This window comes from Phaethon lepturus, unplaced genomic scaffold (genome assembly GCF_000687285.1).
Source record: "Phaethon lepturus isolate BGI_N335 unplaced genomic scaffold, ASM68728v1 scaffold1474, whole genome shotgun sequence".
Lineage (NCBI taxonomy): Eukaryota > Metazoa > Chordata > Aves > Phaethontiformes > Phaethontidae > Phaethon > Phaethon lepturus.
This window is the reverse complement of record NW_010533737.1, coordinates 26,695-42,101: the sequence shown is the minus strand read 5'-3', so window position 1 is coordinate 42,101 and position 15,407 is coordinate 26,695. Positions and strand designations below refer to the sequence as shown.

Genomic DNA, 15,407 nt, shown 5'->3' with positions numbered 1-15,407 from the left:
ATTCCTGCACTATGCTACAGTTGGATGACAGTTACTCTTTCTATGTGCTCGCTTCTTTTTGAATTTTCTAATTCACTTGTGGGGAATTAACTGAAATAATTTTCCGCATGTAAAACTTACTCATAAGAAAAAAAAAAAAAAAGAGGGGGCAAGGGAGGGACGAGGTGGCTGGAAGGTTGGGGGTTTTTTTCAGGTGTTAGTTTGGCTTATATTGGTTCAAAATGTCAGAGAGACTGTTGCCTGAGTATCTTCACCACAGTGTGGATAGAGCAGCAGTGCAGGAGGATGTTTTTCCAGCAGGAGGGATTATAAGGTACACAGAAGATAACTGCATATGCAGTTAATTTCATACTTAGTACATTACATTGAGGTAGTTATCCAAGAGTTTTATGTGTTTGTATGGGTTGACTGAAGACTGTTGGCCTTTTGTAAAGAAAAAAAAATACATTATAAAGTGGATTAATTTCCTACTTGTCCACCATCCTGTTGAGGAAGTGGAAGACTAGTAGCATATAACATGCTAATATGTTATGGAATAGTACTTTCAATAAAAATACACTGCAAGGTATTTCCCCTTTTTAATGAAGAGGGGCAAATGATGTTTTTGGGGCCTGAAATTTATTCCTGGGCCACTTGAGTCCTTTATGTCTCAGACAGTCTTTTGCTGCAAGCATGAAAGGCATTTAATGCCTTTTGTATTTCTTGGCCCAGCTATTATCCATTAGGCAGAGGCAATCAGTTACGTTCAAATAAGCCAGAAGATGACTGCTACTACAGTGGGCATTCTGAGAGTTACCAGTTTGGGCTGGATTAGAATTAGTGACCTGGGTTTGAGATGTGATCTGTTATCTTCAATTAAGTACTTTGTTATGCTTTAATAGAGGTAAATTACTTTCTCATTTCTGCTTCTTTGTAGATTATTTAAATTCTTCTCTTACTTTGCCTCATACCTTGCTAACATATATGAGTTTCTGCAAAATGAGTAAGACAGGGTTTTTTGAGATTTCTGTAGTTGCTTTTGTAGAAATTCTTTCAAGCCTGTTTATAATGTAGACCTATAAAACATGAGAGTTTTTTTTTTTGGTCAGGGGTAGCTTTTGAGCTTTGACCTTGGATGATACAGACCATAGTTTAATAATCACTTGAGAATATCACTATGCTGAACAATAAACATACCAGATTTCATTTCTCCGAGTGAGGCAAAAAACAGCACCATCATTTGGTTTTAAACTAAAATAGCCAAATTAACTTAGTGCAAAAAGTGCTGTTCATGTAGCAAAGCCTAGGAAGGATGTTCATTTACAGAATACGTTGTGGGATTTGGACAATTACCAGGCGGTTGATACTAGTTAAAAAATCAAACTATTTCTAAGCTATTTGACTGGTATTTTACAACCCTCATTTAAAAAAAAAAAAAAAAAAAAAAACAACTTTGTTGCTTTGGATTCCACAAGTCATCTTTTCAGTAATCCCTGTCTCTTCTGGCTTTGGGAGCATGAAAGATATGTTAAGCTCCATTTTCCTAATTCAGCTTGTGTTATAGCCTGGGTTTTTGGGTCAGGAGCCACTATGTTGACTTACTCCAGGAGAAAAAAAGAAAAAAAAAAAACACAGAAAAACATGAATCCTTTTCCTGATTTCCTCTTTCCAATTGTTTGAATATTCTTATTAAGGTTATAATATTCTTATTATTCTTACAAAAGAATTGCAATAAAATTGATGGAGGGCTTCCAAAAAGCAGAAGTATTATGGTAACTGTAAATATGAACTCAGTCTGTGATAATTCTCTTCTCACTGCAAATCTATTCCTTCGACACATTGTTGAAATTAAGGAGTTGAAGAGATGAGCCTGAAGCTGAGTTTTTATATCAAAGAATGTGTTCAGCCAATAGATACTCTCCGAAGGGCTCAGACAGCTGATTAGATTTAAACGGCTAAACAAAAAAAAAAAAGGTGCTTAATAACTTAGTGTTACAGTTACGTGATGTATTTTGACAATCAAAATTCATGATTCATGACAGTATCAGATTTCATCACTCAAGAAGGAATAGGTAGAAACTCCTGTGTGTCTTGTGGCTAAAATGTTTTTGAGGAGGGTTTATAATCTTCATCAAAACATGAAATGGTGGCCACTGCAACTTGACTTGTGATTCTGCAGAGTGTAAGCACTTTGGTTGGCTCTGGAGAAGTAGAGAGGGTTAATTCCTTGTGTTTTGCCCTATGACCACTTGAGGATGGGAAGCATGATGAAATACTTTCTCAAAGTATTCAATAGAAACTTACCATGAATAATTGGAGCAATAGAATAAATCAAGGCTCTTTTTGGTCTGGTAATTCATAATTGAAACCACATTGAGGTTAGATTGATATTCAGAACAACCCAGCTGAAAAAGCCTTACCCACAGAGGCAGGGGATATATATTCCTGCTTTGCTTACATGTGTAGAAGAACTGCTAAGCTACTGTTTAAGTTCAATACACTGTTGTCCTTACCTCTGTGCTTTTAAAAGTCAGTGAGTTGCTGTTGTTCAAACTGTGTGGTTTCACTAATATGTTGGTTACAACAAGCACTGAGTCTAGTTTTTGAAAATAACACAGGCAGGAAAGCCCATGGTCTTGTTCATGGGAGCAGTGAAATTTTATTCTTCTAAAGTTGCTGACTTTTCCCACTGAGTGATAGCTGGAGAGTTCTTGACTCTCTTCTGTAATATGGGATATCTCACACAGCCTTGTTTTCCTAGAGACCATTCTGTGATGCAGTTTGTAATGTGTCTGCTGTGTCTTTCTTCAAGTGTCTTTCAATGGTACTCAGTGTACACACAAGTAAGTTTTGAGGTAGGACCCTGTCTTAGTTATATCTGGTATTTTGCCGATCCTTTGAGGCTCTGTAGCATTTATAATGGTTGGCCAGTTCTCAGTCCACTTGTGTTCACTGATGTCCTGAAGCTCCCATCCATCTCACTTCTCTATCCTGTCTTGTTTAAACCATCTGTTTAAAACTTCTCTGCTAACTTGAACCTGAAGACTCCACATAGAGTCCAACCTTAAGCATCCCACATAATGAGAATTCAAATCCCTTGATACCTTGTCCTTAATGTATTAACTTTTCCTAAAATGGAATCAAGTTTATTTTAATAACCAAGAGGGAGAACAACATTTGATGTATCTATAGTGAAGGAAGGTGCCTTATTTCTAAGGCATTACTACACATGAACACTTGTGGAAAGCATGCACAGAACAGCTGCAGCAGTCTGAATCCTTCCCTGTATACATACCCATTCTTGAATTCTTCCCTCTCCTCAGCTTCAGGCTATCCCTAAGTTCTCACTGTCATTCAGGTCCCACTACTTTGGCTTTTCATGTGAACTGCAAAGAGCTGTCAGACAACTGAGACTGTGAGACCTAAGTGACATAAGATTACTCTTAGGAAACTAGCATTTGAACTTGATCCTTTTTGCCCATTAAAATGATTCACAGCAAACAACCTATTAATCTTAGATTAATTATCCTGCCTCCTCTAATGATATTAACCGGGAGGGCAAGAGTGAATTGTTGTCTTATCCATAGCTGAGTGTCAGCACTTTGTCAAAGAAAGGTGATGGATGATCAATGCACTGTTGCTGTTTGCTCTTCTCTCCGAGAGTGAAAGTTCCTGTGAATTTCCGTCAAGAATGTTAGTAAAGATGGGACTTGGAGCACATGTTCCTTCACCACTTGGTTTCTTGAGCAGTGACTGGGAGAATCCATCCCTATGTCATTATCCATTTCATGCTTTGCTGCCATAATGGAGATTTAATTAGGTTGCTGTTGAATTAATTGCCTGTATGGTTTGCTTTTCCCAAGCAGAAATCTGGAAGACTTTAGCAAATTATGGAGCCTTGGATTTGCCCGATTTCCTGCAGAAAGTGGGGTCAATAGGTCTCAGACTGTAGACACACTCTTCAGGCAGGCAGCAGGGGGTTGGCTTTTAATGGCACTTGAGAGATGCTTAATTGCCTTTTTGAAATGTTTTTTCTCAAATGAGAGGCTTGGTTCTCCCGTCCATTAGTGAGTGTCTACAGGTTTTTCTCTCCCTCCATCATCCTTAAGTAGATACATGAGCAAAATTACCTCAAAAGTTGCTTTATTTTTCCTAAGTTATAACCAGCAGGGGAGAATTTTCATGCCTTTCTGAAAGCAGTAAAAGTTGGTTAAGTCATGTACCTAAAACTTAGGTTTTTAAGAGAAAGCCTGATAATTTTTTAGGCACGTATACATGTGCTTGCACACATACATCTGTATTTTTTTCTATAAGTACCTAAAATAGTCTTAGATGATAGAAAAGGAGTAATCCTTTTGCAAGGATATTATAGCAAGTAATTTGTCAGGAAATTCTGTGGCCAGAGCGAAAAAGTTGCTAGATAAACTTCAAGTGGGAGCCATTAATTTAGGTGGCAATACTCACCCATAAGTAGTAAATACAGCATTGTCCATAGATTACTGTACCAGTTATTTCTTCTTGTAGTGCAGACACATAAGATTTTCTTGGCACTTTACTGAGTATGATATTAAACCTCTGCTTCAAGTATTAATGAAAAGAGGTTTCTGAAAGTTGTTTTAAGAAGCTGCTCAACGTTACAAGGGTCATTTGGGTAATAGCAGTCTTGGAGTGGGGGTTGTGTGGAAACAAGTCTGGAAAGCTTTAATGAGATGGATTATGCTCTGGTAACATTTAGATTGTGATTTGCTGTAGGAACTATTGAAGCTGCAGCAAAATCAGAGGGCTGTCCCTATCTGTCACCAGTCATCTTGTAAAATTAGCAAAATTATGTATAAAAGCTTTAATTTTAGAAAATGTAATAATCTGAGAGCAGATTTGTCTCTGCACTTATCAGTTGCTAAAGTAATGGATACGTATTTTCTGAATTACAGAGTGTAGTCCTCTGCTATCACAGGTAGCCCTGTCCCTTTCATGAACAGAAGTTCCATATTATGTTGTTACTATTTCTATATTATCCTATTACTCCTGTTGAGTAAAAACTAGAACTTCATACTTTCCACTAGGAGCCTCACAAACAGTTTATGTTGAATGCTACTTGTACCAGACTCGATAAAGTATGTGTAGCTGAAGACTAGTCCATCTTTCCAACTATTTCATCAAGTTATTAAAGGGTGTTACTCCTATTGAGAGATCCCTGCCTGGAACATACCCTTAGACCATCCTGGATAAATCAGTGTGCCAATGCTGTGCTTAACTCTGTGTATCTTTTTCACCTCGTGTATTTATCCCCCCTTCAGTGTTGATGTGTTTGTACAAGGAAATCATATTCACATCACATTTTTATCCCCTTTGCCAAAATGGCCATAATGTTATGATCCCTTTTAGTAAATAGGCTCTCCATTCTCCTCGTCCTTGAAGTTATTCTAATTAGAGGTGTCTAACCACTAAACATGAGGAGAGTGATTGTTGGGTATGTAAAGTTACCCAAAGATTAAATAAGGAAATGGAAAATTGCGAAGTTTATTTCCTGCAAATATGAGCTGATAACTTTTGAGTCTGTAAAACTTGCTTTCCTCCTGATACAAACAGGCTTATGGTGTGAGGTTTCGCTGGAGATTCTCACAGTATTTCTGTAAACTGCTGGCAGCTACTAACCTCTTATGAGTGTTCAGAGTTTTTACAGGCTAGGATTCAAGACTTCCCTGCAAAACAGCATCACTCAGTTTCTGCTTTCCCAACTCCCCTTTTCACCTCGTCCCAAAAGGTCTTATTTTTCCCTTTGCTTCTCTGTCCGACCCCTGCTTGGAACATCAGCTGGAATGGAAAAGTTGAGACTGAAATGCTGGCGCTTTCATTCCTGTCGAATGGTCCCTTCACTGCTGCTTCCCCCACGTTGTGAGCTCCAAAGGAGGTTGGCACATTCAGTGAGAATTTAGTTGTCTGTCTTGTCTTTTGCCAGCTGAGCTGGCTTCCTTATGCTGGCAGTGTATTGAAGCAAGACCTTTAAAGTCTTAAAAGGGATGCCCTAGTTAAAATTCATGAGGAGTAGATAACTCTCTAAAATTCATCTTTGCATCCATGCCTTTTTTTTTTTTTTAATGCAATAGGTGGTTTTTTTCAGCCTTGAACAAACACAGTTTTATGGAAGCTATATTACTCCTCTTAGTATCTGCTTTTGCCTTTTTTTGCTTGCGTACACATTTTATGCAGGCTTATGTTTTTGCTGCTTTGGTGGTGGTGGTGTTGTTAACGATTTCATTTTTTAAATTGTGCTAATTAAGTTTCTCTTTCTTTATTGAGTCCTGACTGTAAATATAAATGTCTTGACATAATGATTAGTAAATGATAATTGAGTCATGCTAGCTGGGTTCAAAAATTCACCTTGGTTCTACTTCTCCACGAATCTATCTGCCTCTTCGACTTTATTTTTTACCTAAACCCCCTTGTTTGCAACATTACAGCTAGGCAAAAATGAAAATTGAAATAAGAAAGAGGATGGAATAAAGGTTTTGAGAAATTGCTGAAATCCACTGTTGCTAGAATTGGAGAGTCAACCTGCCTGAACTGAGCAAATTCCAAATCTGATGGTTAGGTCCTGGCTATGTGAATTACTCCCTACTGTAATAATTACTCCCTACTGTGATAACTCATTTTAATAAAATTGTTTTCCTGTTTTCTTGTTTTCCTTCACAGAAATGGAGCAGTGTGAGCAATCCACTCTTCCTGCCACTGATCCCACCTCAGTCCCAGGGTTTCACAGCCATAGTTTTGACCTATGACCGGGTGGAGAGCCTTTTCCGAGTCATCACGGAGGTGTCTAAAGTGCCTAGTCTATCCAAATTGCTAGTTGTCTGGAACAACCAGAATAAGAATCCACCAGAAGGTAAGACCCCATGGTAGGTGTGGTGGAGGAGGGTAAAACTGGGGGTACCGTGCCTACTTGCACCTGTTACAGAATGACTTCTTTTCTACTTCATTAGTATGTCTTCAAAAAGTATTTTATGGTTATTTCCAAAGTAATAAATTTGGGGGTTTTTTTGGTAGCAATATTTTTGAGAGTGAAATGAGAAAAGCCAAAGTAGATTAAAAGAAAAAAGCATACCAGCGGTTGTGCTGCTAACTTCTGAATCAAAGGTAACAAGATGCAGTAGTTACAGAAACATTTCTGTCCTTTATTTGTGGAGTGGTAGGGAGAGACCCATCTTTGATTTGTTAAGTGCTTGGTTTTATTTCTCTCTAGGCACTGTCTCATCACAGTGAATACTACTTCTGCTAGACTGTTTTCTAGGGCAAATGTGGTTCAAAGCAGCAAAGTACTTTGAATGCTTGGAGCTATAAAATAAGTGAATATTTTGACTGATGAAACGAAAACTTGGGACATTTTGGGTGTCTGAAAAGAAGTTTTCACAAGATATTCTGGTGGCATGGGAACATCTACCTAGCCCAGTAAGACAAGACATATGTGCCTTTTTTTTAAATGCTTCTGTTTCCAACACGTGATCCTATGTTGCTCTTTGAGTGAGTCAGGTGAAGTCTGCATGATATTTTAAATTTTTTTAGTTCATGGTTGTTGTAAAATGACTGCACGTTCTCAGACCTTTTCCTAAATTATTTAAATTTTTTAGATTTTTGGAAGAAGATTTGGTTTCAAATGTATGTTAATGACTACAGTGCGAGCTCAGTGCTGTAAATCTCTGAATTAATTTGTTTAATTTTCAGTAGCTGGGGTGTATTTTGCTGGCATGGGTGTCTGCTGGCCTGGAATGCTGGCACTGTATCCCCTTGTGCCAGGACCTCAGTTTCAGGCTGCCCAGTCCTTACAGCTTGCTGCCTATGTCTTCAATCCCACGATCCTAATCCCATGTTTCTCTGTCTCCTTCCATATAACACCACTGCATGTGCCGTGGCTGCTGTGTCTCCCACCAGCTCCCTTTTTTCCCCAGCCATGGGCTGTCTGCTTCACAAGACCATGCTGCTCTTACTCTTCTCCCGGGTCCTCAGCTGGAAGCATAGATCCTGACATTGGTGAATTCCTTTGCGAAATGACCATGGACTAAATGGGAGAGCCAGAGGTGTTGCCCCATGTAAAGGAAGGTAGCTAGGCTTGGCCTGTGGTAATCCTCTCCAGTGCCAGGCAGCTGCTCCAACACTGCTCATTTTATTTCCATGCGTATTGCTTCCTAGGATGAGCTTCTTCCAAGTTCCTAATACTAAAATCCTGAGCATTGTTCTGGGCAGTTAAAGCTTTATCTTCTCGTTCTTGATTTAAATGCTGTAGATAGAGTAGCTGTAAATGAGTTTGTTTCCCTGTGTGCTGTACATAGGAATCTGTCATTCTCGTCTGAAAATGTGGTGATTTGTGGTAGAAGAAACTTTGCCTTCTAGGAATACATTTTCAAAAAAATGTGGTATTTGGTGGTACACAACCTTGTGGATTCTTCTGTCTTCTGTAGTGAATGAAGCATGCCGTTAGGACTCCTCGCTTTGTAATGCTCTTTTCAGAGGCTTCAGCTGCTGCTGTTTTCCACTCTTCAAAGTTAGCTATTATGCATAGCAGCAAGAGACAACGTAAAAATTAATCCCTGACCACTTGTCTCAATTTACCATCTTCTAACAATTCTCAGAGCCAAGCTATTGCTACCATTCACTTGGCTCATTTGCCATTTTGGCAGCTTGCTCCAGTTTAAAGCTGAGTAGCTTTATTGTTTGCTTTAAAAAGTGTTCTGTAATACTGCTGTGCTGAACACCTCAACTTTAGTGGTTTATTAAATGTTTTGCAGTCCTTTAGCGTGAGAAGTGTTGCATATAAATTGATGATAACTGGAATTTTTGCAGCAAGAAGGTTTTTTCTAAAAGCAAAGCTGCTTAGTGTTATGTTCAGTTATGTGAGCACTGAATGCAGGTGGACTTAACCCAAATGGATTATTTCCACATTTCCCTTGAGTGAGTCTGATATACAGGAGAGTCAAAGCAAATAAATCATTAGAATTATCTTTTTTGTTAAATCATTCTACTAATCTTGTATTTAGAAATTCTTGAAAATTAAAGTGTGTTTAATTTTTTCTACCTCGATTACCACTAAGACATAAACTAGTTTTTTTTAAAAAAAAAAAAAAAGCTTTTGCCTGTAGAGCTTAAAATTGTGGATTTGAGAGCACAGTTGAAAGCATAGGCAGTTTTGTCCTTACTTTAGCCTAAGCATCACATTGGAACAAATAACTATTTGTTTCTAATGTCCCTTGTCTCTCTATTGCTGTTGTAACCATTGTAATCTTTTGGTCTATGGCTAGAGAGAGATCAGTTTGATTAAATTAACTTTTATTCCAGATCCGTGCAGGGCATTCTACTTGGCTCTTCAGCCAGTCTCTTGTTCAGTCTGTCTATTAGTGATCCTAATCCTTGGACTTCAAAGCTTCTGCTGTTTATAGCCTGTTAAAGCCAGGAAGTTTCTGATGGATTAGAGCAAGGAATGAGTTTGAAGTTTGTAATGTGCACCACTGTCACTGATAAAGTCTGGTTTATTACCCTACAGTAGTATCTGCACTTTTACGGCTATTCGCTTTTAATTATAGTAAAGCTGAGGCGCTTAACCTCCTAGAGCATCAAGTGCTGTATTTCCTGGTCCTTTCCATGTAAGGAACATGTTTTGGTGCAGAAGCGAATCTTGACTTTTGTCATTGCAACCCTTTGTGTGTTTGTTTTGTTTTGCATGTGTAAGTGGGAGGGCTGGGTGAAGGACATCCAAGTTATCTTCCTTAGTCATTATGTGCGGTAAATCGAGAACTGGATTTAGGTCTCCTGAGATGTAGCTGGCGTAGTGCCACACAAATATGACATGTGGCTGCTCCTTTCTTTCCTCTGTCAACACCAGAAAAATATTATAATTGAAAATGACATTGTTATCGAAGCAATATGTATTAGAAATAGGGGGAATCTGTCCTGAGGAATGGAAAGTTTTGAAGTACATTCTAAAATTAACGTTGGGGTTTGTTTTTTTTTTTTTTTAAATGAATACTTATGTACTGGTAATAATTCCTTCATGTAATGGAACTCAGCAAACTAAGGACTTAAGAGGAAAACAGAATAAAAATTAAATATTCTATTCTAAATACTGTACAAAATTTAAGATGTTGCACCCCTCAACAAATGCAACATTCCATATGATAAAAACCGTTTTTTGCTTTTCCTCAGCTTTTAGTAAAGTTTGAGTGAAAAGGTGTCTTTATCAGCATGACCTGAAAATGAAATAATGGTGATTTTTGTCAGACAAATGATGAGACAGAATTGTGCTCACTCTGACATCAGTACTGCTGAGCATCCCTTGATGCAGGTAAGAGACCGGAGCTGATCTCAGCTGCTGTGCTGTGGAAGGGTAACAGGTTTGGGGAGTGTGGAAGGTGTATGGAAAACAAACTCCTTGCAAATCTAGGAGGCAGGTGCAGCTCTGGTGACTGACAATTTTTTTGTCTCATTGGCTGATAATAAATAAAGTAAATAGCTAAGAGGGCAACTGATTAAATGAACACCTGATTGGAAAGTTTTCCCCCAAATAACCTGCAAAAGTATAAAGTTGGAGAAAAAGTAGCTACATATGTATTGGCTAAAAATCAGTAGCAGTTTTCCCTTTGTGCTATGAGTTTACAAGGACTACTCTCGTAGCTTAAAATGTTTGAGAGCTACTTGTACATGTCTGAGCTTATCACTCTGCATTTCTTTTAGAATCAGTGAAAAGAATCAAGCACCTCCACCTAGCCTGCATTAGGTATTTATTTTAGGGTGAACTAAACCATCCCTCCAGAAGTACCCTTTTTTTCCTCCACTGAATATGAAGAAAACACAAGGTAAATAGTACAAGCTTAAATGACTGATCTTTAGTCACCTGTCTGCTCTGAGTTCGTACTTGTACTGCCATACTGGTACCTGAACACAGTGGCTATCTCACGAATGCGTAGGCTATTTCACAAGGTTCTTGAGAAATAAACAAAATTAATAAGCTCTGAAAAAAAAAAAATGTTGCAATTATTTTTCTTGGGCAGATAGTTCTTATAACTGGGGCACTGACCAGACACAATCTCTGGCTGCTGAGTGGCAGCAACTAATTTCTTCCTGTGCTGCAGTTTCCATGTCTGTAAGATTAATACAACAATATTGTCTTAGATAAAATGCTTTGAGACCTGTAGTTTAAAACTGCTCTGTACGCAGCATTATTCTTGACATTATTAGGTAGATGCTGAGATTTCTAATTAGAAAGTTAATGTCTACTTTGAAATCAAAGTGAAGTATAAATATATTAAAATATAAATATTACAGGAAACTCCTTTTTATAGGTTTAATTTAATCTGAGTACCTTCAAAACATTTACAAATATGTATGTGTCCTGGCGCTATAACCAGTAGATTAACTGATTATTCCCATTTTACAGCTTTAGAAACTGGTGTACACAGAGTCTTCACCATCACTCAGTAATTCAGCTTTAGGGCAAGGAATTGGTTCAAGAAGGTCCTTGGTGCTTGGGCCTTTATTTTGCTTAGTTCAACACACTGCCTTCCTGTACTTTCTATTTGAGAGATGTCATAGACATAGGTATGTGTAAAGGGGTGGAAGTTTTACTGTGTATTTTGAGGTCATTGCTGAATCTGTGGAATAAGAATAGTAGGAATATTGTGCTTTGGATGAGACTGGAAACCAAGTGTCTAAAATCTTTTGGTTTTGAACTCAAAATAGGAGCAGTGTCTTAGGAAGAAAAATACAACTGCAACTGATGAACCTATGAGCAACACAGATGTCTTGTGCAAACGTTTTGAAGTTTTCAGAGTGCTTATGATGGTAAAAACATTGGATCTTATATGTGAAGTAGCAGAGAGAAAATACCACATACGATGTTGATTTTAACCTGAAACCTTAAAGCTTTATAGAATCATTTTGCTGATCTTAAGTATTCTCTGGATTTAGGGGATGTGATCTCTGTGTCTTTGACTGAGTTTTGCATATATTCTCAGCCGTACAGGGTATGCAAGGAGCCTGTCAACCAATCAGCAGGCCCATGATTGCATGTATAATATTAATAAAAGGATTAAAATCTTTGAAATATTATAGGAAAAAAAAAGTTAGTTTTTCTCACTCCCTCTGCATCCATTAAAATAAACATTGTGGTCCAAGTGTCTGCTGCTGGGAGTATTTGCATGGACAGGATGTTTTTTCATTTTCTCCATCAGCCAAGTACTTTTGCCCTTTCGTTTGTATTTGTCTAAATTGCTAGTTCTGAAATTCAAAAAAATAGTCTGTGATAGAAATTTCCATTGACGTTTCATCACGTTTGTTTCAGACAGTTGGAGAAACCATTTTGTCTACCACGTAAATGGTATAAAAATGTATAAATGCATTACTGTTAGTAAGCAACAAGCTACAAATCCTGTATGGTAGCTTGTTTCCTTTTTAGGTTCAGTTTTATAAAAATGAAAAGTGCATTTTAAAGAAGGTATACTTTCTGTTTAGTTGTATTGGTAGGGGTTCCTGGAACTAAGTTGCTGATAAACTTGGAATAAGATACAGACTAAAAGGCTTACGGGTATTAATGCAATAATCATCTTTGTATTTCAATTTGATACTATTAATGGACAACATTGATAGAAAACACTGGGGATAAGGAACCTGTGTATCCTATGGATTAGTGTGTCTTAAGAAAGTGTTAACTTTTTTAAAGTAATTAAAAAAATCTTCATTGGCAGGGGTTTTTTGCATACTGTGCCTTTAATAGGCAGCACTGATAGGAATGTTTTTTTTAACTTCTCTTTAGGTTTTGAATTAATTTGGCTTCTGGGTGATGGACTTAATGCTATTTTCCTTGATTAGCTAGAGAACTAATTCATGATGATTTTAGCCTTCCATGAATCATCTTAGGAATATTTTGCAATATTATTTCCCAAAAAAGTCTAGAAATTTAGCTTAACAAACCCAGCTTACACTGGGCTCTAAATACTGTCCTAGAAACCAATATTCTATTTTGTTATATATAAGAGGAATTCTGTGCATTACTGTAGTCCAATATAAACATTGTAATGTAAGTAGAAAGCACCTGTTTTGAACAGATAGTTCTAACTGAAGGAGATGAAATGCCTGGACAGACTTTTTTAGTCAGCCATTATTGAAGGAATTCTGGCAATAAATATATGTAGCATGCTTCATGTTGTTGTTTCTGACTTTTTTTTAAACTTTGGATTCCAGCTAAGTTCTGCCATTCAGTCTTTGGGACTGAAAAAGTACTTGTTAGGCTTCCATTATCCATGTTCAACTGGTTGAATTCATACAGACTACTACAGACCAATTAGAATGAGCATCAAATAAAGGATTTTTAAAAAGTTCTGGTATGAGAGTTGAGCATGGTGTATGTGCAACTGCAGGTACATACTTGTAGAATAGCATGTTTAGCAATGTTTTCTGCCAGTTTTTTATTGATCTTAGTCTGCCTTGCACAACTTCTGGAAATGTTTTTCCTTTTTAAAGTTCCGAGTGGGCTCCATGGAAATCATGGGAAGTCCAAGCTTAATATGAATTAATAACTCTGGAGGTTATCAGCAGTCATGAGATATTCTTAGCTGTTGTTACTGAGGAAGTAAAACAGGAAAAGCATGTTTGTATGAGCATCTTTGAGTCATCAAAATGCCATTATTTTAGCCAATATGTGGATTTTTTTAAATTTTATTTTGATTTGTCATATTGCTCTTAGTACTGGCAAGCATTCAGTTCTTGCCATCAAGAGTGTTCACTGTATTTCCAGCTCCTCCTCATTATCTTTACCGGCTGCTTCCAATTGCAAATGCAACAAACCATCTGCATTCAAGTATCACTTGCTATTTTTGAACTTGATACTACTTAGAATGGGTGTCCCAAGAAGGTTAGCTCTGTATAGCAGCTGTATTGATTCTCAGTTTCCCTAGGTTGAATGTTGAAACTGGAAATTTCTTTTTTTTTATAAACATCTTATGGCAAGCCTGAGGAGGTGTGGAAAATGAAAGGTTTTTTTGGTGTAAGAGGGTATTCCTTTAGGTTATAATGAAGTTGCCTTTCTCTTATGGTTATCCTCCCTTCCCTTCCTTATGTCTTTCATGTAATTCACTGTGAGATGTAGCTAAGAAAAGGATATTTAGAGGATGGGGCTTTTTGCTGCCTTTCTGTACATGAGTGTTTTAAATGGGAATGTAATTACGGCACGTATTTTGATCGTGCAGTTTGTGGAAATCATGTTGAAATCATGCTTGAAAAATTTGCTGTGAGATGCAGACTTGCAGGACTTAATGATGGGAGTGTGGGCTGGCCAGAAATACAGCCATGTATGTGGTTGTTAGGGATTGTAAGCCCATTAGAAGTGGAAGCTGCATTTGGAAATGTCGGGAGACTGCTGATTTTGTATTTAGAAGAGCACATGCTGTTTTTTGTGGGCAGCTCCTGCAATCAGTGCATCCAGTAGTCCTAAATAGCACAAAGTACGTTCTTTGTTGCCAAAGAGCAAGTGTAAGTATGATTAAAACACTCTTCTTTCCTAATTTTTTCAGTAGGATGTGCAATAGGACGTGCCTGTCATTCTCTTCAGATTCCGTATATACATAGACTTTTATACATTCCAGAGAGCTTTATTTTCATATTTTACCACTGTCTTCTGCTGCATCATAGAAAGTCCTCGCTGGTTTTAAGAGAAGTAAGAATAACTCCTAGTCCAAACATGCATTTTCACTTTTGTATGCTTAACGGTTCTCATGCTGTCTTGTAAGACTTCATCTGCCTTCTTGTCTTGGGCTTCTTTTATCTTTTTCATACTCTGTTAAATGATGCAGTGCCCTCTTACTGTAAGATTAAAGCATGTGCTTTTACCATGGTTATAATGAAGTCTACTAAACTGAGAATTTCCCCCACGTATGTTTTGCTAGGGCTGAGGTTTCTCATCACTCTTCAAGCAGTATCTGAAAATTCAGAGAATCTTTGGGTTGGAAGGAGCCTTTAAAGTTCATCTCATCCAACCCCCCTGCAATGAGGAGGGACATCTTCAACTAGATCAGGTTGCTCAGAGCCCCGTCCAACCTGACCTAGAATGTTTCCAGGGATGGGGCATCTACCACCACACTGGGCAACCTGTGCCAGGGTTTCACCACCCTCACTGTGAAAAATTCTTCCTTCTATCTAGTGAAAATCTGCCTGCTTTTAGTTTAAAAGGATTACCCCTTGTCCTGTTGCAGCAGGCCCTGCTAAAACAGTCTGTTCCCATCTTTTTTATAAGCCCCCTTTAAGTACTGGAAGGCTGCAAGAAGGTCTCCCCAGAGCTTTGTCTTCCCCAATATAGTCACTGATTGATTATATGTTTCTTTTGGAGTTCCTGCAGCAGGGCTAATTTTGAATACTTGGATCTCTGAGTGAAGCCTGCTGTTCTTTGCGAT

General features: G+C 37.9%; 1 protein-coding gene across 2 annotated transcripts in view; it reads left to right on the top strand.

Moving 5' to 3' along the window:
• The window catches only part of EXT2 (exostosin glycosyltransferase 2), a 75,967-nt gene that overhangs the window by 39,196 nt on the left and 21,364 nt on the right, over positions 1-15,407 (top strand). For both annotated transcript variants that reach the window (XM_010285281.1, XM_010285280.1), the window contains one exon: positions 6,673-6,862. In XM_010285281.1, the coding sequence (XP_010283583.1) occupies positions 6,673-6,862 (190 nt within the window). The remainder of the gene's footprint in view (positions 1-6,672; positions 6,863-15,407) is intronic.